Source organism: Schistocerca piceifrons, chromosome 9, assembly GCF_021461385.2.
Source record: "Schistocerca piceifrons isolate TAMUIC-IGC-003096 chromosome 9, iqSchPice1.1, whole genome shotgun sequence".
Taxonomy (NCBI): domain Eukaryota; kingdom Metazoa; phylum Arthropoda; class Insecta; order Orthoptera; family Acrididae; genus Schistocerca; species Schistocerca piceifrons.
Window position 1 is genome coordinate 208,059,618 of NC_060146.1, and position 25,081 is coordinate 208,084,698.

General features: G+C 44.7%; 1 protein-coding gene across 1 annotated transcript in view; it reads right to left on the bottom strand.

Annotated features, from left to right (window-relative positions):
* The window catches only part of LOC124717196, a 78,241-nt gene extending 63,161 nt beyond the window's left edge, over positions 1-15,080 (bottom strand). Inside the window, exon 1 of the mRNA XM_047243974.1 lies at positions 14,909-15,080. Coding sequence (XP_047099930.1) covers positions 14,909-15,059 — 151 coding nt within the window. The 5' untranslated portion in view covers positions 15,060-15,080. The remainder of the gene's footprint in view (positions 1-14,908) is intronic.
* Positions 15,081-25,081: the final 10,001 nt, after the last annotated feature.

Genomic DNA, 25,081 nt, shown 5'->3' on the forward strand with positions numbered 1-25,081 from the left:
CATACTGCCGACAATGTATTGCCACTACATGGGCGTCTTGCGAAAGACGCCTCCCGCAGTACACATCCACGTTCCATTGGTGGCTCACATGTGCCAAACCTGCAATCAGAAAGGCCTTCATACAATGTGGCAAGGAAGCAGCAGCATGGCATCGAGACACCACAAATTTTCACTACGCCGTCCTCCGTGAGCTCGATGCAACCCCTCCATCACCTGACACCCACAGGGAACGACAACGTACTAAAGCTCGTCTCCTCTCTCTTCAACGTGCACGACTGCATGGTGTCGTGGTGCGTTCCCGACGACAAGACCTCCTCCACGACGAAACCCCATCCACAATCCATGCCGCATCCGACCATAGTCGTCGACGTCGACTTTTCGTCCCCAACATCATCACGACCTCCGATGGTGTTCACCACACAACACAGGCGGCAGTGGTGTCTGCCTTTGCTGAGCATTATCGCCAATTTTATGATGATGAACCGATGGCGACGCCCATTTCTGGTGATCTCCGTCCTTCCCCTAATCGGACCCTCACCGTAGCGGAGTCAACGTCCATGATGTCTGCAATCACCGCAGAAGAGGTGGTAGATGCGATCAGCAAGGGGGCCAAGAACAAATCACCCGGACCAGATGGTCTCCCAGTGGAGTTTTACCGGGCGTTCACCACGTTAATGCTTCCCCGCTGGACGGAAATGATTCAGGAACTCTTTACTCCGTCCTTCCCAATTCCACCTGAATTCGTCACTGGCATTCTTCTGCCTGTGCCTAAACCGAAGGGAGGGTCTCATGTCTCTGCATATCGCCCCCTTACACTACTGAATGCAGACTATAAAATCTATGCACGCCTCTTAGCAGCGCGCATACGCACCGTCTTACCTACGGTCCTTTCACCTGAGCAGACTGCACGTGGTTGTGGGGCCACCTTACAAACAGCCCTAGGAGAATGTCGTGACCTCATTGCACTGGTGTCGGTTTGTCGCCTTCGTGCAGCACTGGTATCCGTCGATTTCACGAGTGCCTTTGATCGCGTTCGACACCCATTCCTCCTCATGGTGGCGACACGTATGGGGTTCCCATTACTTTTTGTCGATGCCATTCGCCGGTTACTACTTCCCGCGGTCTCGATGGTACAAGTCAATAGGAGGCTTGTAGGACCGATTCCTATACGCCGCTCTGTGCGTCAAGGATGCCCTATGTCTACTTTACTATATGCCATTGCACTTGAGCCCCTCATCACTGGACTTACCTCTAGACTGCAGGGCCTCACTTTGCGTGACTACACCTTTCACTGTAGGGCTTATGCGGACGATCTCCTCTTTCTCACCTGCTCCTCCACGGAACTCAATGACGCCATCCAATGGATCCACCAGTATGGACGTCTTTCTGGTAGCATTCTTAATGTCCGTAAATCGACTATGATGCACATTGGGCGCGGCCTCCCGGCCATGGTGCCGACCCCACTCCCAGTCAGTGCCGCCCTTCGTTACTTGGGTACCGAATTTACGAGCTCCACACACCGCACAGTGGCCCTGGCTTACCGGCGGCTTTTGCATTCGATTCGGCACCATGTCCGCGGTCAAGTGCACCGTAACTTAAACCAACTCCAACGTGTGTCCTATGTCAACATGTATGTCGCCCCTAAACTGGTACACGTCGCCCAGATCCTCCCAATGCCGTTACTCCTTGGCCGCCGCATCCAATCAGCCTTTGGATATTTCATGTCAGCAGGGGCACTTTTCAAAGTCCGCTACAACACTCTAACACTGCCTCCTGCAAAAGGTGGCCTCGGACTCGTCAACGTGCTGGCACGATCTTCTGCACTCTTTGTCCACACTCTGTTGCGGCACTGGCAGGGGCCGGTCCCGTCCTTAACACGCAGTCTCTTAGATATCCTCCGACCAGCTTCTCTTGACCCACCGATCAATGTGGCACCTATTTCTCCGTTATTGTACCACGTCGCCAATTGTTTCATAGAACTCAGCTACGTTCGGGCCGATCTTCCAGTCACCCGTCCTCCCCGTACAAAAGATTATTATCGTTTGTTTATGCTGTCCAACCCTTGCGAGCCCATGGTGCTACAGCAGCCTGACATTCACTGGCGCACGGTTTGGGAGTGTGTGCATGCACCCTTTTTACCGTCGTCTGTGTCTGCACTCTGGTATATTTTAGTATATGGAAAATTCCCGACTAATAGTCGACTTTATCGCATAGGACTGGCCACCTCCCAATTCTGCCCTGACTGTCAGCTCGAAGACACCGACGAGCACCGTCTTACGTGCCCCCTGAAACAAAACGTATGGCTCCTCATCCAATGAATCGTGGGCTTTTACCTCTGTGCCCCGCCAACGACGGTAACCCCAGATTTCTTGTTGTTGCCCCAGACATTTCACTACCCTCTTGCTAAGCACCATACCCTCATCTGGTTTCGAGGACAGGCTTTAGAATACCTCTTTCAGAGTGGTCCACATACAGTCCTAGACTTCTGGTACAAAGTTGTGACCGCGCATAATACCCTCACCCGAAAACCATCTTACCGACAAACTTTTGCCGGTTATCTCCGCAGCGTCTTCCTTCACCCCCCTCAAAGTTGGGGTGTACCATGCCTACCTGTCACATGATACAACACCCTTATCCACGTTCTCATGCATCGACCAAAAAAAGAAGGAAGAAGACAGAATATGTTATATTTTGTTGTATTTAATGTTATTCTAATAATTTGTTTACCTAACACTCATTTGTATATGTTTAACTGGTACCTTGAAGAACTGTTGCTTTGTGTATATATATATATGTACTCTCCGTTTTTCAATAAAAAAAATTGATGGTAGAGCGCTTGCCCGCGGAAGGCAAAGGTCCCGAGTTCGAGTCTCGGTCGGGCACACAGTTTTAATCTGCCAGGAAGTTTCATGAAGCAACTTGATTAATACAGGATTGGCAATCAGAGTAAGGGGGTAAGATCGACGCCAAAGAATTTATCTTTAACGTAGATTATTTATTGTAACTAAATATTTGGTTGCACATCCTAACTACACATAACTGGTGCCTGACTCGAGATATTTAAGTAAGAAATACGTGAGAATGAAACAGAGCATAATTTAACTACAGCAAGAAGAAACACAGCAGACGGGGGTGGGACACAATTATACTATCATCTCCTTTGCATTAATACCATAAAAATATCTAAGTGAGATTTGCATTACGATTATACGCATGCCTTATTCTGGACAGAGGTTTAACCAATACACAAGGCTGTGCGATCATTATTTAACATACTAACTGCGTCTGCTGCTTGCAAACGGCCGAACTAGAGCACGTGGTGCATTCTGACTCAAACTGTTGTGCTGCTTTGTAAAAAGCGCACGAAAGAACAGATATTCTTGCAGAAATTGTAGCTGATCAAACAAGCAAACTGTTAAAACAAAGCCTATTGTGGTGTCGTGGTGAACCAGAAGGGTCATTGATTGCCAAACACGTGGCACAAAATCGGCACACACAGACAAAAGCAATTTCCACAATATATAAGACTAAAAATCATTTTAAAAAATATCTCGCTTCACACGCTTCAGTTTAGCTAAAGTTCTTAAGTATTTCACCAGTTAAACATAACGAAGTCCTAACTCAACCTGATTCCTATCACTTGAAAGCCCCCTTAACAGCTACGATCCGTGCTCACCAACCCTTCACCGAAGAGTGCCCCTTTCTCTTACCTAGCTCCTCGTGCAGTGGAAGCTAGCAGAGGGGTAGCCCTCCAACCTCACACACAAATACAGCTTTCGACACAGCCGTCGACTAAGAAGGGGAAACCTCTCTGTTCAGGAATTGGAGACCTAAGTTGGTCATCCTGAGCTCTACTTTGAACGAGAAACAACATCGTCTGCTCCCAGCAGACGATGACCAACTCAGCGATTCCCACAAAACAAAACCGAAACCCACATTAAGACACACATATAATAATCAATAGGCCTTGTTTGAGTGCTCAGTCTTTCTGGAAGAGTTCATGAATTGAGCTAAAATTAGGTAGTAAAATGAATAGGTTGCACAGAATTCGACAAGCGACTTATGAAACGACTTCACAGAGATGCTTCAATGTTTTCACTCATCTTCATGCATGTACACAATTCAGGCAAGATTTTATTAGCTAGTACTACACAGAGGTGATGGCGATATGCATATACAGGGTGGTCCATTGACAGTGACCGGGCCAAATATCTCACGAAATAAGCGTCAAACGAAAAAACTACAAAGAACGAAACTTCTCTAGCTTGAAGGGGGAAACCAGATGGCGCTATGTTTGGCCCGCTAGATGGCGCTGCCATAGCTCAAACGGATATCAACTGCGTTTTTTTATAACAGGAACCCCCATTTTTATTACATATTCGTGTAGTATGTAAAGAAATATGAATGTTTTAGTTGGACCACTTTTTTTGCTTTGTAATAGATGGCGCTGTAATACTCACAAACACGTGGCTCACAATTTTAGACGAACAGTTGGTGACAGGTAGGTTTCTTAAATTACAATACAGAACGTAGGTACGTTTGAACGTTTTATTTCACTTTCTCCAATGTGACAAATGTACCTTTTTGCACTTATCATTCCTGAGAACGCAAGCTATTACAGCGTGATTACTTATAAATACCACGTTAATGCAATAAATGCTCAAAATGATGTCCATCAACCTCAATGCATTTGGCAGTATATGTAACGACATTCCTCTCAACGGCGAGTAGTTCGCCTTCCGTAATGTTCGCACATGCATTGACAATGCGCTGACGCATGTTGTCAGGCGTTGTCGGTGGATCACGATAGCAAATATCCTTCAACTTTCCCCACAGAAAGAAATCCGGGGACGTCAGATCCGGTGAACGTGCGGGCCATGGTATGGTGCTTCGACGACCAATCCACCTGTCATGAAATATGCTATTCAATACCGCTTCAACAGCACGCGAGCTATGTGCCGGATATCCATCATGTTGGAAGTACATCGCCATTCTGTCATGCAGTGAAACTTCTTGTAGTAACATCGGTAGAACAGTACGTAGGAAATCAGCATACATTGCACCATTTAGTTTGCCATCGACAAAATGGGGGCAAATAATCCTTGCTCCCATAATGCCGCACCATACACTAACCCGCCAAGGTCGCTGATGTTCCACTTGTCGCAGCCATCGTGGATTTTCCGTTGCCCAATAGTGCATATTGTGCCGGTTTACGTTACCGCTGTTGGCGAATGACGTTTCGTCGCTAAATAGAACGCGTGCAAAAAATCTGTCATCGTCCCGTAATTTCTCTTGTGCCCAGTGGCGGAACTGTATGCGACGTTCAAAGTCGTCGTCAAGCAATTCCTGGTGCATAGAAATATGGTACGGGTGCAATCGATGTTGATGTAGCATTCTCAACACCGACGTTTCCGAGATTCCCGATTCTCGCGCAATTTGTCTGCTACTGACGTGCGAGTTAGCCGCGAAAACAGCTAAAACACCTACTTGGGGATCATCATTTGTTGCAGGCCGTGATTGACGTTTCACATCTGGCTGCACACTTCCTGTTTCCTTAAATAACCTAACTATCCGGCGAACGGTACGGACACTTGGATGATGTCGTCCAGGATACCGAGCAGCATACATAGCACACGCCCGTCGGGCATTCTGATCACAGAAGCCATACATCAACACGATATCGACCTTTTCCGCAATTGGTAAACGGTCCATTTTAACATAGGTAATGTATCACGAAGCAAATACCGTCCGCACTGGTGGAATGTTACGTGATATCACGTACTTATGGGTTTGTGACTATTACAGTGCCATCAATCACAAAGCGAAAAAGTGGTCCAACTAAAACATTCATATGTAATAAAAATTCATATGTAATAAATTCATATGGAATAGGGGTTCCTATTGAAAAAAAAAACGCAGTTGATATCCTTTTGACCTATGGTGGCGCGGGCCAGCCATAGCGCCATCTGGTTTTCCCCTTCAAGCTAGACGAGTTTCGTACTTTGTAGTTTTTTCTTTTGATGCTTATTTCGTGAGATATTAGGCCTGGTCACTTTCAATGGACCACCCTGTATACAGATTAAATCAGTATCCCCTTGCACAAGGTATAAAAGGCGAGTGCGTTGATGGAGCTGTCATTTGTACTCACGTGAGAAGCTTTCCGACGTGATGGGGATTAACAGACTTTGAACGTAGAATGTTAGTTTGGGCTCCAAGTGTGGGACATCCCGTTTCGGATATCGCTGGGGAATTCAGTATTTAGAGATCAACAGTGACCGTGTGCTGAGAATGCCAGATATCAATCACTACCTTTCACCACAGAGAACGTTACATTTCAGATGTGTTAGGACCCGTGGCTCTACCCTTCATTCGATCCCTGCGAAACCCTACATTTCAGCAGGATAATGCACGACCGCATGTTGCAGGTCCTGTACGGGCCTTTCTGGATACAGAAAATGTTCGACTGCTGCCCTGGCCAGCACATTCTCCAAATCTCTCACCAATTGAAAACGTCTGGTCAATGGTGGCCGAGCAACTGGCTCGTCACAATACGACAGTCGCTACTCTTGATTAACTGTGGTATCGTGTTGATGCTGGATGGGCAGCTGTACCTGTACACGGCATCCAAGCTCTGTTTGGCTCAATGCCCAGGCGTATCGAGGCCGTTATTACGGCCAGAGGTGGTTGTTCTGGGTACTGATATCTCAGAATCTATGCACCCAAACGGCATGGAAATGTGAGCACATGTCAGTTCTAGTATAATACATTTGTCCAATGAATACACGGTTATCATCTGCATTTCTTCTTGGTGTTGCAATTTTATTGTGCAGTAGTGTAGTTCTAAATTGTAGGGGACTGATGACCTCAGATGTTAAGTCCCATAGTGCTTAAAGCCATTTGAACCATTTTTGTTCATTGTTCATGAAAACGGTTGTGCATGGCAGTTTACGTATGGGGCCTGAAGATGACTTTTGGATCTAAATACAGCTCCCAGTTTTGTTATTCAAGCACCGCAGTTGTCAACAAGGTACTGTGCAAGCTAGTGTGTTGCTCCATAATGGTGTGAGCTGTGATTGTATGGAGTGATTGGCTCCTTTGAGCCAACTGAACCTGTCATTGACTGGAAATGGTTACGTTAGTGTATTTGGAGACCACAGCCAGCCATTCATGAACTCCAAGTTTAGAAACAACGGAGTCATGTCAGGGGGCCACAGCTGATTGCGACTGGTTTGCAGAATATCCCGGACAGATCAACAGAATGATTTGGCCAGCCAGATCGCCCGACATGGATCCCATTGAACATTTATCAGACAGACGCCAGAGGTCAGCTCGTGCACAAAATCCTTGTACCGGCAACACCTTCGCAATTGTGGACGGCTATGGAAGCACCATGGCTCAATAATTCCGACACCATACTAGGTGGTATGATATGGCTTTTATCAGCTCAGTGTGTCTACGTCAGCAGTGGTCACTGAGACGGCAGTTAGTGCACGTCAACATGGCTGGAGGTGTCCTGCGTCCTTCGCCACAGAAGTAATTAGCGTATGAGCTGACAGTCAGTACGAGGATCTTAGTGGCGGCTTGCATTGGTCCGGAAGCAGAGAGAGATGCGCCGACAGTGGTCGTGCATGACGACAACACTCTACACAGGAGTTCCAGCAGATCGATTTTTCAGACGAGTCCCTGTTCTGATAAGAGCATCGTGATGCTCATGTGTGGAGACTCCGAAGAGTATGAACGTGACTAGGTTACATTCGTCGCTCTCCTCGTACATGCCCATTACCTGGGGCTACTGACTGCGTTGTGTTAGTTGGTACACAACACATAATCGGAACTGCTACGAGGGGCGTTCAATAAATAATGCGACACATTTTTTTTTCTTTTAACCCTTTCGGGACGGAGCGCGTTTCCTCAAAGCGGAGCGATTCGGCGGCGCTGTACGGGTTCGATATCCCTTGGTTTCTTTCATCGCTTATGTTTGACTTACGGGTGTAATTTTTTTCTTTTTTTTTGTAAATGAAGCTTAAAACACGCTCTCTACCGGAATACTATTTTCATTATTCCATATAACGCAATTTTTGACTTGGCGGTGGTGTTAAAACAGAAAAAATGAAAATTTTGATTTTTTGTTACTTTTTTTTTAGTTGTGAGGTGAAGCAATGAATTATAGCTATTAAAATTAGTTGTATCTTAGTCTTTAAAGTTTTAGCTTTAAAACGACATACGTCCGTGGGAAGAAAAATAGAAAGTCCATTTTGAGCGAAGAAAAAACAAAAAAATGGAAAAAAGTGGTTAAAGAACTGTGGTTAAAGAAAAAAAAGATGGATAGAGCATCTGCCATGTAAGCAGGAGATCCCGGGTTCGAGTCCCGGTCGGGGTATACATTTTCATCTGTCCCCGTTGACGTATGTCAACGCCTGTAAGCAGCTCAGGCTGTTCATTTCATTGTAATTTTAATATTTCAACTCTAAGCTGAAGGCCACCATTAATTTCTTTGAAAGCCCGCAACCATGAGGGAGAGTATCAAAGAGAATAACTCCTTCAGAGGCCCAGAAGACCATGATTCTATCGTCTGTGGCTGCGGTTTTAAGCTTTTTGTACGGAGGAGATGTGATATGACGCCACACCATGGCTTGCAGTTGCGTTTCCGGTGCGAAGTGGTGAACCAACATTTTATCGCCCGTGACGATGTTCGATAAGAAATGGTACTATCAGCCTTGTAGCAAGCAAACAGGTCCGCACAGATGGTCCTTCGTTGATCTTTATGGTCTTCTCTTAAGTGGAGATGATCCCAGTGGGCACACACATCTGTGTACCCCTACGGGTAGATGAGTGTGCCAGCACTAACAAAAGAAACGGACAGTTGAGCAGCGAGGTGCGTGTGACGCGCCGATCACTTCCAGTGAGAGTGTCCGCACGTTCCAGCACTGTGGGCGGGCCGCACACGGGGGATCGGACAGATTCGCACGAAATCTTTGCGATGGTGACAGACACCTAGGAATTTTTAACATGTTTCAGCCCAGTCAGCAACTGTGATAAATTAATATTTCAAAAATCCGCCTCAGTTGCGAAATGTTACTGGTCTTTATCCAGGTTTCAGTTAATCTAGCCTTCCTCAGAAGCATAAAATAAGCTGATACATGCCAGAATAAGACACGGTCAAACATAAAAAGCTGAAGTACCGTGGTACCAGGTCAACCTACGTTACTTAGCTGAGGAACAGCCCCTTCGTGGAAAGCAGTCGATTAGCCGTGGACGCTACGTTGGAACTGACCGTGGCACGCGGATATCTGCCGAGCAAGATGGCGGATCACGGAAAGTCAAAGGTGCCTGCCATTGGCTGCCTTTATGTTATGTACTGGGAAATTACCTATAACCTTAAACCATAAACCACACCAGTGGCAAGACGCCATCAATACCTTCACTGCGCGATAACAACGGCCAAGTCACTGATAGCAGTGCCACTAAAGCAGAGTTATTAAAAACGGTTTCCCGAAACTCCTTCACCGAAGAAGACGAACTAAATATTCCTGAATTCCAATCACGAACAACTGCCAAGATGAGAAGCATAGAAGTAGATATCCTCGGTGTAACAAAGCAGCTTAAATCACTTAATAAAGAAAAGGCCTTCGGTCCAGATTGTATACCAGTCAGGTTCCTCTCAGAGTATGCTCATATAATAGCTCCGTATTTAGCAATTATATACAGCCGCTCGCTCACAGAAAGGTCCGTACCTAAAGACTGAAAAGTTGCTCAAGTCACACCAATACCCAAAAAGGGAAGGGGGAGTAATAAACTGAATTACAGGCCCGTATCAGTAATGTCGATTTGCAGTAGCGTTTTGGAATGTATACTGTATTTGAACATCATAAAGTACACCGAAGAAAACGATTTATGGACACATAGTCGGCACTGATTTAGAAAATACCATTCTTGCGAAACACAACTAATGGGTGCTATCGACACGGGTTATCAAATTGATTCCACATTGTTAGATTTCCAAAAGGTTTTCGACACTGTTCCTCACAAGCGTCTCGTAAGGCAACTATCTATGGAATATCGCCTCAGTTGTGCGACTGGATTCGTGATTTCCTTTCAGAAAGGTCACAGTTCGTAGATAGAAGGAAAGTCATCAAGTAAAACAGAAGTGATATCCGGCGTTCCCCAAGGGAAGTGTTGCAGGCGATCTATTGTTCCTGATCTCTATTAACGACATAGGAGACAATCTGAGTAGACGTCTTAGATTGTTTCCCGATGATGCTGTCATTTACCGTCTTGCAAAGTCATCAGATGATCAAAATAACTTGCAAAATGATTTAGATAAAATATTTGTATGGTGCGAAAAGTGGCAATTGACCCTCAATAAAGAAAAGTGTCAAGTTATTCACATGAGTACTAGAACAAATCAGCTAAATTTCGATTACGGGATAAGTCACACAAATCTGAACGCTGTAAATTCAGCTAAATACTTTGGGATTGCAATTACAAATACCTAAACTGGAACGATCACATAGATAATATTATGCGTAGAGCAAACCAAAGACTGCGATTCATTGGCAGAACACTTAGAAGGTGGAACAGGTCTACTAAAGAGACTGCTTACACCACACTTGTCCGCCCTATTCTGGAGTAGTGCTGTGCGGTGTGGGATCGGCATCAGGTGGGACTGACTGATGACATCGAAAAAGTACAAAGAAGGGTAGCTCGTTTTGTATTATCGTGAAATAGGGGAGATAGTGCGATAGACATGATACATGATTTGGAGTGGCAATCATTAAAACTAAGGTGTTTTTCGCTGCGACGGGATCTTCTCATGAAATTTGAATCACCAGTTTTCTCCTCCGATTGCGAAAACATTCTGTTGCCACCCACCTGCATAGGGAGAAATGATCAACACGATAAAGTACGAGAAATAAGGGCTCGCACAGAAAAATTTAAGTGCTCGTTTTTCCCGCGTGCCGTTCGAAAGTGGAACAGTAGAGAGACAGCTTGAAGGTGGTTCACTGAACCCTCTGCCAGGCACTTTATTGTCAATAGCACAGTCATCACGTAGAAGTAGAAGTATATGTAGAAATTTGTGAGGGAACAAGGCACTAAGTAGATAGAATCCCGATGAGCGTTAACTGTAAACCTAGACCTTATTAACTGGTACGAAATTTACTTAGACGTTACGTTCAGCTTGTTAGATTAAAAACCACATATGATCACCTCTATGTTGGTATGGTTCCGCACGATCTCATGCGGGGGATGAACAAGGTTATATGTCAGTAGCGCGAGAACTTCTCAGGGTTAGGAGAAGGTGCAAATAAAATAATTTCCATTATACATGGAGTAATACGTCACTTTGTTAACGCGAAATTTGACCAAGGTTGTTATATTATGGCACTACATTACTACGCATTTATGGCTGACTGGGTGTGTAAAGCTTAGGGCATCATTTATGGCTTTATACACAGGTGGTCAACGTTGTGTTTAGGAAATCTGTAATAACTTAACCCAACATACACTAACTATAAATATAATATGTACGACCGTCCACTGTATGTAGTCACAAGGGTGACGTGGAACAAAACTCTTAAGGGAAAAGATTGATTATTAGTTAGCAGTGGGTTCAAGACCCTATGTATTCAAATAGGTTATGCCACGCTAATTGTCGAAATACACACTCTAGTGTATCAGATATTACCTATTTAGGATGTTGCCTACAAGGCTATTAACTATTTAGGATGAGGATTATTGTGAGCGTCCTGGAATTCTCACATAGACTACCAAGAAATAAGGACCTAATATTTAAAGTAGGGTGTGTCAGAATGAGCTTTTCACTCTGCAGCGGAGTGTGCGCTGATATGAAACTTCCTGGCAGATTAAAACTGTGTGCCGGGCCGAGACTCGAACTCGGGACCTCTGCCTTTCGCGGACAAGTGTTCTACCAACTGAGCTACCCAAGCTCGCCTCACGCACCCTCCTCACAGCTTCACTTCTGCCAGCACCTCGTCTCCTACCTTCCAAACTTTACAGAAGCTCTCCTGCGCAGGAGAGCACTTGTCCGCGAAAGGCAAACGTCCCGAGTTCGAGTCTCGGTCCGGCAGTTTTAATCTTCCAGGAAGTTTCATAGGGTGTGTCAGGACGTACAACGCAACTGCCAACACACTTATGTACTATTGACCGATAAAGGTCAAGCTAATACTATGAACATAAGCTGTATTCTTCCCTATTGAACGGGAACATAAATTACGGATATGGTCTAATAGTGAGCAAAGTGTAAATGTCTCACGTATGTTAATAGCATTAATCAGAACCTAGTATTTAAAGTAGGGTCTGACTGGGCCCACAACGCACTCATCAACACGGTTACGTGCTGTTGACCGACATTGGTCAAGCACTTACAGGATATTGTCTGCAAACTAACCTTTGATAGGAATAATATCTCAAAGGTTACAATGTATACAGCGTGAGTAAGCGGGCAACGCTATAGTTCACGTAAAAAAGATTCTTTAGAGCAACAAGGTCAAAGATATCTGCCTAGGGAAGAATGCTTTAAAATGTATTCCATAAATATTAAAGTTAGCTTAAATTGGCGTCAAGATCTCATGAAATAGCATCGGCCAGCTTGAATTAAAGGCGGATATAAGTCTTAATGCCTATGGGTAGAGAGAAAAGGCAATGTGTGCCAGCACCGTTGGTATGTTTGTCTACCATATTGTCAGTTATGTTGGAACGAGAACTATATATACCGTAAGGAATATTAATTAAACCATAGTACTGAACGTCACTAAATGTCGCGGTGAATTTCTAAGTCTTAAGCGCCGAAGTATCAGGAATAGATACGCAGTGACGAGGCACGAAAGTTAGTGTGATACTTTAGCTTAGTGCCTTCCTTAACTGTTACTCGTAAACTAATCATTCACTGAATGGGATAACGTTGACCACCTGTATTGCAAAAGTCATCTATATCCAAGTTGCATATGGTGATTTGGAAACTTAACTTGTATGTAACAGGACTAAGTATGACAGTACACTACTGGCCATTAAAATTGCGACACCAGGAAGAAATGCAGTTGATAAACGGGTATTCATTGGACTAATATATTATACTAGAACTGACATGTGATTACATTTTCACGCAATTTGGGTGCATACATTCTGAGATATCAGTACCCAGAACAACCACCTCTGGCCGTAATAACGGCCTTGATAGGCCTAGGCATTGAGTCAAACAGAGATTGGAAGCCGTATACAGGTACAGCTGCCCATGCAGCTTCAACACGATACCACAGTTCATCAAGAGTACTGACTGGCGTATTATGACGAGCCAGTTGCACGGCCACCAATGACCAGACGTTTTCAATTGGTGAGAGATCTGGAGAATGTGTTGGCCAGGACAGCAGCTGAACATTTTCTGTATCCAGAAAGGCCCGTACAGGACCTGCTACATGCGGTCGTGCATTGTCCTGCTGAAATGTAGGGTTTCGCAAGGATCGAATGAAGGGTAGAGCCACGGGTCGTAACACATCTGAAATGTAACGTCCACTGTCCAAAGTGTCGTCAATGCGCACAAGAGGTGACCGAGACGTGTAACCAATGGCACTCCATACCATCACGCCGGATGATACGCCAGTATGGCGATGACGAACACACGCTCGCAATGTGCATTCACCGCGATGTCGCCAAACACGGGTGCGACCATCGTGATGCTGTAAACAGAACCTGGATTCATTCGAAAAAATGACGTTTTGCCATTCGTGCACCCAGGTTTGTCGTTGAGTACACCATCGCAGGCGCTCCTGCCTGTGATGCAGCGCCAAGTGTAACCGCAGCCATGGTCTCCGAGCTGATAGTCCATGCTGCTTCAAACGTCGTCGAACTGTTCGTGCAGATGGTTGTTGTCTTTCAAACGTCCCCGTCTGTTGACTCAGGGATGGAGACGTGACTGCACGATCCGTTACAGCCATGAGGCGTTCCGTATTACCCTCCTGAACGCACCGATTCCATATTCTGTTAACAGTCATTAGATCTCGACCAAAGCGAGCAGCAATGTCGCGATATAATAAACCGCAATCACGATAGGCTACAATCCGACCTTTATCAAAGTCGGTAACGCGATGGTACACATTTCTCCTCCTTACACGAGGCATCACTACAACGTTTCACCAGGCAACGCCGATCAACTGCTGTTTGTGTATGAGAAATCGGTTGGAAGCTTTCCTGATGTCAGCACGTTGTAGGTGTAGCCACCGGCGCCAACCTTGTGTGAATGCTCTGTAAAGCTAATCATTTGCATATCACAGCATTTTCTTCCTGTCGGTTAAATTTCGCGTCTGTAACACGTCAGCTTCGTGGTGTAGCAATTTTAATGTCCAGTAGTGTAGCATCACAAGCTAGTATATTATGTGTAGGACTATGAGGTCAAAGTTATGGTACCAAAAGGTCTTTAACAGAATCAAGGTAATAGCTTATACATACTGGGCAAATAAGAGTGCATTCGTAGGATGTAAGTACGCGGTGACCAAAAGAGAATAAGGTGGTCGATGGTAACATAAAATGAATTACGTTGGACGAAACTATGGTTGGAAACCATCGAAAAAGTATTATGCATCCTACCCATCACATTCCACAACCTCTGTCTAACACGCACTCTCACACATTTCGAAAACGTCTTGGGCTCAATGAAGAGATGTAGACTGATTATTTTCAGCCTTCCAAACCGCGCTTCGTACCATCTGGTCACACGCGAAAGGCTGGACAAAGTCGATTGATGTGTGGTGAGTGTCACAATCATTTGCTGTCAGACTGTGAATGTTTTATCTTGTTTGATAACGATGTATGCAAGCAAAGCCTAGTCTGAGTACTTCAAAACTGGACGGTGATTAAAGTAGTGTGAATCAGTGCTATTCGAGAAAGTACTCACTGAATTCTCCACAGTAGGCGTTATATATCCAGTCTGCACCGTAGCCCTCGAAGTTGTATGTGGAGATCTTATTGCAGACACAGTCGAGCACCGTAGTGCCGTTCGCCGCCAGCAAAACCAGCAACGGAGCAGCTACCCCCACTGGATGCATTGTCAGCTGTTGTTGAGACCGAGAGGGAATCACACGCAGTGAGCATCGCAGGCACCGCGGGCCCACTATAAGGATTCTCGTAGCGGAAGTCTTTCCGCAGGATGGGAAAACCACAGGAAGGACGACGACTTCCGTGCTTATACTTTTTTCCTGTCACAGTAACAACCTGCAAGCACACAGTCGTTTCAGAAAGATATTCCTTCGTTTTACGCGTACATCTGCCACACGTTTTTAGGACGACAGAGAGAGCCACTAAGGGATAAACGGGTGATACCCAGAAGTGAAGGTTTAGTTTCCGACATAAGGATTGCGAGGCTTGACCTTCTTTAACACTAATTCCCCAACTGAGAGAGGTTGTAGGTAACTCCGCTCATTGTAACAATAAATTTGTTCATCCCGGTGATTGACGCTATGCCTGTTATCTTATACAGGGAGACAATATTATTGAAATACGTGCAATAAAATCGTGTTAGGATGTTCAAACTGCTGGCCACGCGGCACTGTGGGAAATAGTATGCGCTGGCATAGTTTGGTTTAGCGACGAAGCCCACCTTCATTTTTGAGGGTTCGTCAACAAGCAAAATTGGCGCATTTGGGGGACTGAAAATCAGCATTTCGCGACCGAGAAGTCTCTTCACGCTCAACGGGTGACTGTCTGGTGTGCAATATCCAATGACAGAATAATCGGTGCGATATTTACCTTGATGGCACGGTAACTACCGAACGGTACATGAAGGTTGTGGAAAACGGTTTCATCCCCATTTTCCAAAGTCATCCTGATTTTGACAATATGTGCTTCATGAAAGGCGGAATTCGACCGCCATAGAAGCAGGAGAGTGTTTGATGCCCTGGAGGAGCAGTTTGAGGACCGCATTCGTGTTCAGGGACACCCAGAGGCCACTGGCATCGGTCTCGATTGGCCGCCATATCTGGATCTGAAGACATGCGACTAATCTTTGTGAGGCTATATTAAAGACAATGTGTACAGCAATAACCCCAAAACCAATGCTGAGCTGAAAACAGGTATTCAGGAGGTCACCGACAGCGTCGATGTTCCGACACTTCACCGGCTAGTGTAGAATTTCGCTATTCGTCTGCGTCACATAATCGCCAATGATGGTACGCATATCGAACATGTCACAACCTACATCCGAAAAGGGGTAGTGACGTTTACATGTTGAATAAAGTGTATGTACGCCGTAGTTAGTAACTAATTTAGTTTTTTTTCACATAGTTCAATTGTCACTCTATATCTTACATATATTATAAAAATGAAAGTTTTTGTGCGTTGTAGTATGTCTGTTACCCTTTCACGCTGAAACGGCTGCAAGTGTATAGATAAAATTTGGAATGAGGGTTGTTTGTACCTTGAGTTAAAACAGGCCATCTTATATATTTCTAAAAACAAAAGGGTTTCGGGTGCGGAAGAAAAGAAGTGTACCTCATGACGCGGAAGTAGCCATACTTCATTCATCCAGCATCTGTGAATGAGAGCACTAGTGACTTTTTGCAGACTTTACACGTGATTTCAAACCTTTACGTAACTTTTCCTCGCTGACATCCCCCACAAAAAGATGAAAGATGTTCGTCGCTTACTTAATTTTCGTTGTTAATTCAGGAAAACTGGCGCCTAAACCATAACACTTTATTTTATTACTTCTTCACTGCTATCTGTGTTCGCGGCACATTTTGACTGCAATATTCACATATATCACAGATTTTTTTTTTTGTCACAGTCTTATCACTGATTTGATGCGACCCAACAGGAACTCCTCTCCCGTGCCAACCTCTTCATCTCACAAGGGCAGTCCACGACGTTTGGAACGCGGATTTACTTCAAACTTCTCACACTCTTAGTACTCCATTAGGACAACAAAGTGTGGAAGCAGTAGCGCGTACTTCTCAAGCGTTACTGAGACAATCCCAAGATAATTTCGGTCGTCATGTATATACCTGTGCGTGGCCGTTTTTACCAGGAAGCGGCGGCAGCCGAGTGGGTAGCGTTCAAGCCCCTGATCGCTGGATCGAGTCCCGTTCGTCAGTTTTTTTTTTTGTTTGTAACACGGTCGTTTTCTTTACTATTTACATTACAATTGATATAATGGGAAAAATACGTGTAATCGGATGAACTTTTATTAAATTTACAATGTTATTTGGCAGTCTACAAATGTTTGTTATCACAAGTAATATAATATTCACAACTATCGACTAGTAAACGACCAAACGCATAAAGTGATACTGAAAATGTCTGCTTGTCCGTGATTTGAGCAATCACTTATACCTGGAAAGAGCCCGAAACTATTTTTTACCTCCAAGATTTGACCAGCACAGACGGCTTTCGAAAGATGTACAATTAATCGTCGCTTTCGACATTACGAGTACAATGGCAGAATGGTATTTTTCGTAAAAACATGGAAAAAACAAAGTTAAACGGCACCAGCTGCATTGAATAAATGCTGTTTCCGCATACGCAAGGTCTTTTGAGATTTTACGTGGAAAAACAAACCTCGTTAAAATTTTCAAAAACCTCTCTTTCAGCCAAGAATTTGGAAGAAAACCATGCATAACGTAGCATTTCCTCAAATATCGGCGCTGATAACTGATCATGCAGTATCGAGTGTATTTTAATAGCGTCTTCAAGAGGCAATTTTCGATTAAATACGAACAGTTTTGAAGACACGGACAAGCACATATTTTCAGTATCACTTTATGTGTTTGGTCGTTTACTAGTCGATAGTTACGAATAGTATATTATTTGTGATAATAAAAATTTGTATACTACCAAATAACATTGTAAATTTAATAAAAGTTCATCCGATTACATGTATTTTTCCCGTTATATCACTTGTACCTAGTAAAGAAAATTGTGTTAGAAATAAAAAGAGTGACGTACGGGACTCGATCCAGCGATCCAGTGATTACGAGGCTTGAACGCTACCCACTCGGCTGCCGCCGCTTCATGGTAAAAACGGCCACACACAGGTATATACTTGACGACCGAAATTATCTTGCGATTTTCTCAGTAACGCTTGAGAAGTACTCGCTACTGGTAACACATTTTGTTGTCCTAATGGAGTACTCAGAGTGTGCGAAGTTTGAAGTAAATCCGCGTTCCAAACGTCGTGGCCTGCCCTTGTCAGAGCAGCACTTGGAACCCACGTCCGCAATTATTTTCAGGATTTACTGCAAACTCTGTCTACAGTTTTTGTCCTCTACAGCTCCCTCTACTACAGTGGAAGTCATTCCTGATGTCTTGACAGATGTCCTATTGTCCTGTCCCTTCTTCTTGTCAGTGTTTCCATAAATTCGTTTCCCATTTTGCGCAGAACCTCCTCATTCCTTACGTCATCAGTCCACCTAATTTTCAACATTCGTCTGAAGCACCACATCTCAAATGCTTCGAATCTCTTCTGTTCCGGTGTTCCGACAGTCCATGTTTCACTACTGCACAACGCTGTGCTCCAAACGCACAGTCTAAGAAATTTCTTTCTCAAATTAAGGCCTATGTTTGATACTAGTATACTTCTTTTGGCCAGGAATGCCCTATTTGTCAGTGATAGTCTGCTTTCGATGTTCTTGCTCCGTCCGTCATTGGTTATTTTGCTGACTAGCTAGCGTAATTCCTTAACTCCATCTACTTCGTGGCCATCAATCCTGATGTCATGTTTCCCACTTTTCTCATTTCTGCCACTTCTGCTACGATTTACTCTCAATCCAAATTTTGTACTCATTAGACTGTTCATTCCATTCAGCAGATCCTCTAATTCTTCTTCAGTTTCACTCAGGGTACCAACGTCGTCAGCGAGTCGTATCGTTGGTATCCTTTAAATTTGAATTTTTATTTCACTCCTGAACCTTTCTTTTATTTCCATCATTGCTTCCTCGATGTAGAGATTGAAGAGCAGGGGGGAAAGACTACGTCCCTGCCTTACAGCCTTCTTAATCCGATCACTTCATCCTTGGTCGTCCACTGTTATTGGTCCCTCTTGGCTCTTGTACAAGTTGTGTATTACCCGTCTCTCCCATTAGCTTACCCCTATTTTTCTCAGCATTTCGAACACCTTGCACCATTTTACACAGTCCAAAGTTTTTTTCCACGTCGACATATCCTTTAAACGTGTCTTGATTTTTCTTTAGTCTTGCTACCACTGTCAACCGCAACGTCGGAATTGCCTCTCAGGTGTCTTTATGTTTCCTAAAGCCAAACTGATCGTCATGCAACACATCCTCAATTTTCTTTCCCTATCTTCTGTATTATTATTATCATCAGCAGCTTGGACGCACGAGCTGTTAAGCTGATTGTACGATAGTGTTCGCACTTGTGCGGTCTTGTAGTCTTCGGAATTGTGTCGATGATATTTTTCCGAAAGTTAGATGGTATGTCGCAGACTCATACATTCTACACACCAATTTGAATACTCGTTTTGTTGACACTTTCCCCAATGATTTTAGAAATTCTAATGGAATGTTATCGATAGCTCCTGCCTTATTTGATCTTAAAGAGTTCCAAAGCTGTTTTAAAACTTGATTCTTGTGCTGGATCTCCTATCTGTTCTAAGTCGACTCCTGTTTCTTCTTTTATCACATCAGACAAATCTTCCCCCTCATGGAGGCCTTCAATGTGCTCTTTCTATCCATCCGCTCACTCCTCTGCATTTAACAGTCGAATTCTCGTTGCACTATCTTACCACCCTTGCTTTTACTTTCACCTAAGGTAATTTGACTTTTCTATGCGCTGAGTCAGTCCTTCCGGCAGTCATTTCTTTTTCAGTTTCCTCTTATTTTTCATTCAGCCATTTCCTCTCAGCTTCCCTGTACATACTATTAATTTCATTCTTCAGCGACTTGTGTTTCTGTATTCCTGAATTTCCCTGAACATTTTTGTACTTCTTTCTTTCATCGATCAACTGAAGTATTTCTTCTGTTAGCCTTGGCTTCTTCACAGTTACCTTTTTTCTATCTATGTTTTTCTTTCCAACTTCCGTGATTGCCCTTTTTAGAGACGCCCATCCGACTTCGATTGTACTGTATCTATAGCATTACCTTAGCGAACTTCAAGCATATCTCGTCATTCCTTAGTACTTCCGTATCCCATTTCTCTGCGTATTGATTCCTCTTGTCTAATGTCTTAAATTTCAGTGTACTCTTCATCCCTAGTGTACTGTGATCTGAGTCTATACCTGCTCCTGGGTACGCCTTACAATGCAGCATCTGTTGTCGGAATCTCTGTCTGACTATGATGTAGTGTAACTGAAATCTTCCCGAATCGCCCGGCCTTTTTCAAGCATCGCTCCTCTCCTTGTGATTCTTGAACAGAGTACTCGCTATAAGTAGCTGAAATTTATTGCAAAACACAGTCTTTCTCCTCTCTCATTCCTTGTCCCAAGCCCATATTTTCCTATAACCCTTTCTTCTACTCCTTCCCCTACATCTGCATCACAGTCTCCCACGACTATTAGATTTTACCTCCCTTTACGTACTATGTTACCCTTTCAATATCCTGATATACTTTCTCTATATCTTCGTCTTCATCGTCGGCACGTATCCCTGAACTATCGTTGTCGGTGTTGATTTACTGTCGATTCGGATAAAAATATCCCTATCACTGAACTGTTCACCGTAACACTTTCTGCCCTACCATCCTATTCATAAAGACTCCTACTCCCGTTATAGCATTTTCTGCTGCTGTTGATATTACCCTATACTCATCAGACCAGAAATCCTTGTCTTCTTTCCACTTCACTTTACTGATCCCTACTATATCTAGACTGAAACTATGCGTTTCCCTTTTCAGATTTTCTGTCTTCCCTGCCACGTTCAAGCTTCATCAGTAACAGACTTTTTCTACATCTAAATCTACATGGTTACTCTGCAATTCACTCTTAAGTGCCTGTCAGAGGGTTCATCGAATTATTTTCATACTACTTCTCTATCATTCCACTCTCGAATGGTGCATGGGAAAAAGGAACACCTAAATCTTTCCATTCGAGCTCTGATTTCTCTTATTTTATTATGATGATCGTTTCTCCCTTCGTAGAAGGGTGTCAACAAAATATTTTTGCATTCAGAAGGGAAAGTTGGTGATTGAAATTTCGTAAATATATCACGCCGCAAAGAAGACCGCCTTTGTTTCAGTGACTACCACCCCAGCTCGCGTATCATATCAGTGACACTCTCACCCGTATTGCTCGATAACACGAAACGAGCTGCCCTTCTTTGCACACAACTGTTCAGGCACGTACTTCCATCCACCTACTTCGTCTTCAACGGCCAATGCTATGAGCAAACCTACGGTGTGGCTATGGGGAGCCCTCCCTCACCAGTGGTAGCCAACATATTTACGGAGAGTTTCGAAGAGGAGACACCTCATGCGGACGAACGGAAACCCGTGTGTTTTTACCGATACGTAGACGACACGTTTGTCATCTGGCCCCACGGACCTGATCATCTACTGACGTTTTTACGACATCTAAATTCCGTCCACGACAACATGCGGTTCACCATGGAGATGGAGAAGAAAGGGAAATTGCCCTTTCTTGATGTACTTGGAGATCAAATGGCACTCCGGGTCATAGCGTGTACCGTAAGCCTACACATACGGACCTATATCTACATGCCTCAAGTTGCCACCATCCTGCACAACTCAACGGGATGCTCAACAAACTGGTTCATAGGGCATACTCGATATCGGACGAACAAAGTCTGCACAAAGAACTCAAACACCTAGAAAATGAGTTTCACAAGCACGGATACAGCGAACGACAGATTCAGACAGCCCTCAGACGACGGAAACACTGCAGAAACCCCAGATGAAGAACAGTCTAAAGATGAGGAAACAAGCCTTGCCTTTCTAACGTATGCAGGCAAAGCGACATCAAAAATTGGGAGACTGCTAAAACAACACAAAACTGACACGGTATTCCGACCACCATCAGAGATACGGGCCCTACTGGGGACAGTGAAAGACAGATTTGGCCTCAAGAAATTGGGCGTATACAGGGTGAAAAGTATTTAAACCGACAAACTCTGAGAGGTTGTAGGGGACATCAAAACAAATATTTTTCTCTAATGTCATTTTTTCCTATGAGGATTATTTAAACCGATGGAGGCCGTATTACGCTGTTCAGTTGTTAGAGGCCGTATTACGATCTTCAGTTGTTATAGGGGTATTACGCTCTTCAGTTGTAAGCAACTGCAGTCCACCAATGTCGTAGTGCGTTGTCTCTGTTTGCTAATGCAGCGATACTCCTGGAGTGAGTACACTGATATAGGGGACAAACAATCCGAACAGTCGAAGACCGCCGCAAAGGACACCAACGCCACTCGCGCCTAGGGCAGCGCACCAAATCGGCACTGGCAGAACACTGCTCGGAAACTGGACACAAAGCGAAATACGAAGAGAACAAGATTCTTGCCCCTACCAGTTTCTACTGGGACAGCATCTTCAAGGAGGCCATTGAAATTCGCGTAACGGACAATCTCATAAACCGAGACACAGGTTTTCAACTGAGCGAGGCAGGGCAACCATTACTTAACTCCATGAAGGAGTCGCACCACAAGCGGACACAAGACCCTTCTACGACGGCCGCAGAGGACACTCCACGGGATCTACTGACGAACATAAATAACACTGACAATGAGCAGACAGACCAAAAAAAAAAAAAAAACCACCATTAGGCTACCAGACAGCAGAATACGACAGTAAAGAATTAGAAATCAATAGAATACAAATAGGAAATAGGAATAGCATGTCAGAGTAGTATATAAGAAATTCACCCAATGTTGGAAATAAAGACAGTCCAAACAGAATCAAATAAGATAAGCTAAGGCGTCAAAATGGCATTAGGCCCGCCTCTCCCCATAAGGGACTGGAATGAAACGTGCAAAAAAAAAAAATAAATAAATAAATAAAATAAAATAAAATTCTCCCTTCACGGGGACAACCGGACGTGCTCGATATTGCTCTTCTGAAGGGCATCGAGCGCGACTGCTGAGACGCGTAACGTCCTCTCCTCCGACCACGTACCGGTTATATTTGGCCTCGACGTGGCCGGAGCTTCTCTTCCAGACAGCCGTCCGAGCTATCGCAGGCTCGACGCAGAGCGCTTTCGAATGAAAGCCCTCGAACTGCTCGAGGACGCCCCACACTCCGCTGTGGTAGGGGCAGACGCCGCCCTAGCGTTCTTCACCCGAAGAACACTCCGAGCAGCGGAGGAAGCCACGCCGAGACGTCGCCAAGGAGCACGAGAGTTCTCGCGACAGCTACCGCGCCCCATCCTGGAAGCGATCACCGAGAAGAACCGACCATTTCGTGAATGGCAGCTCACTCGCCAACCAGACACGAAGCGCCGCTTAAACCGCACGAGACGGGAAATTAAGGCAGCAGTCGAGCAACACCGGAACCAGGAATGGGAAGAACTTGTGTCTACCCTCAATCCTGAGGATGGCAGTGCCTGGAGGGTGGTAAAGTCCTTCCTACGCCGGCGACAGCGAATAACGCCTTTACAGGTCGGGAGCGACTTCGCCAGCGACCCCGACGCGAAAGCCAGCGTCCTGGCTGACGCATTTGCAGCAAACTTCACATCGGTGGCCGACGTCATCGACGACGATCACATACGGCGGGTCCACGAGCAGCTACCAACCTTCTGCGCCGCAAGGGAGGAAGGCGACGTTATCGAGCCGATAGCGGAGGAGGAAGTCGCTGTGCAGCTTCGCTCGCTGAACCCCGAGAAGGCTGGAGGCAGCGATGGCGTCACAAACCTCCTGCTGAAGAACCTTCCGCCGGGCTTGCACCGGCAACTTGCCGATGTTTTCAACGAGATTCTCCGCGTGGAAACACGCGGGGGTCGTGGCCATTCTAAAATCCGGCAAGGACCCACGCAAGTGCTCTACCATCTGAGCTACCGACGTTTGGAAGGTAGGAGACGAGATACAGGCAGAAGTAAAGCTGTGAAGACCGGGCGTGAGTCGTGCTTCGGTAACACAGAGGGTAGAGCACTTGCCCGCGAAAGGCAAAGGTCCCGAGTTCGAGTCTCGGTCGGGCACACAGTTTTAATCTGCCAGGAGGTTTCATATCAGCGCACACTGCGCTACAGAGTGAAAATCTCATTCTGGAAACATCCCCCAGGCTGTGGCTAAGCCATGTCTCCGCAGTATCCTTTCTTTCAGGAGTGCTAGTTCTGCAAGGTTCGCAGGAGGGCTTCTGTATAGTTTGGAAGGTAGAAAGCTTTACTTCGGAAATTAAACGTCACCAAATTGTATTTCCAAAATTCATCATTCTCGGTATCGTTCTCTCCGAGCTCTGAAAACTATTCCCAAACTTCTCAGCACGACCAACATCTGGAATGTTACACCAATGACAATGCTACTAGCAATCAGAGATCACATTGTTTGTAGTCAGAGCCTCTGTGATATAAAATATCAACTGTTTAAAACCTCTGTCTGAAAAATATCCAGTACACAGATTTGAAGTATGACACACCGAATGAAAATAGAGCTTACATCACTTCTCTTGAATAACAAAAATAACCTAGAAACCTTACAATTGGAGACGCTATCAGGCGCTAGCTGCGCTCCCACGCACCACCGACAGGCAATTTACGGGGAACTGTGAGACCTGTGCGTACGTACCTCGTGACACACAGCTCCGAAGCAGCGTCAAGGATTTTTCGAAACCATTCCATGCAGACTCAAGTGATTACAGTGCGTGTCGTTCGTTTCCATGCTGTTAAAACAGTTGATCATGATCAGGATTTCGAGTGAACGGGACTGCGTAACACCAACACTTCATGCCACTCGTAATTTCACTTGTTTATAATTTTTTTCTATATTTTGTATATACTCTGTCAGTATTTAAGTAAACTTATAACTTTGTACTGAATATGGACATTTTCTGTATCTGTATTATAAGCTGTAAAATACTGTATAGTATAATTTTACCCATTGGTGTCAATGTTACTTGCGTTACCATATTACTTTCGTAAAATAAATAACAACCGCCTTCATTCAGAACCGCGATTTCA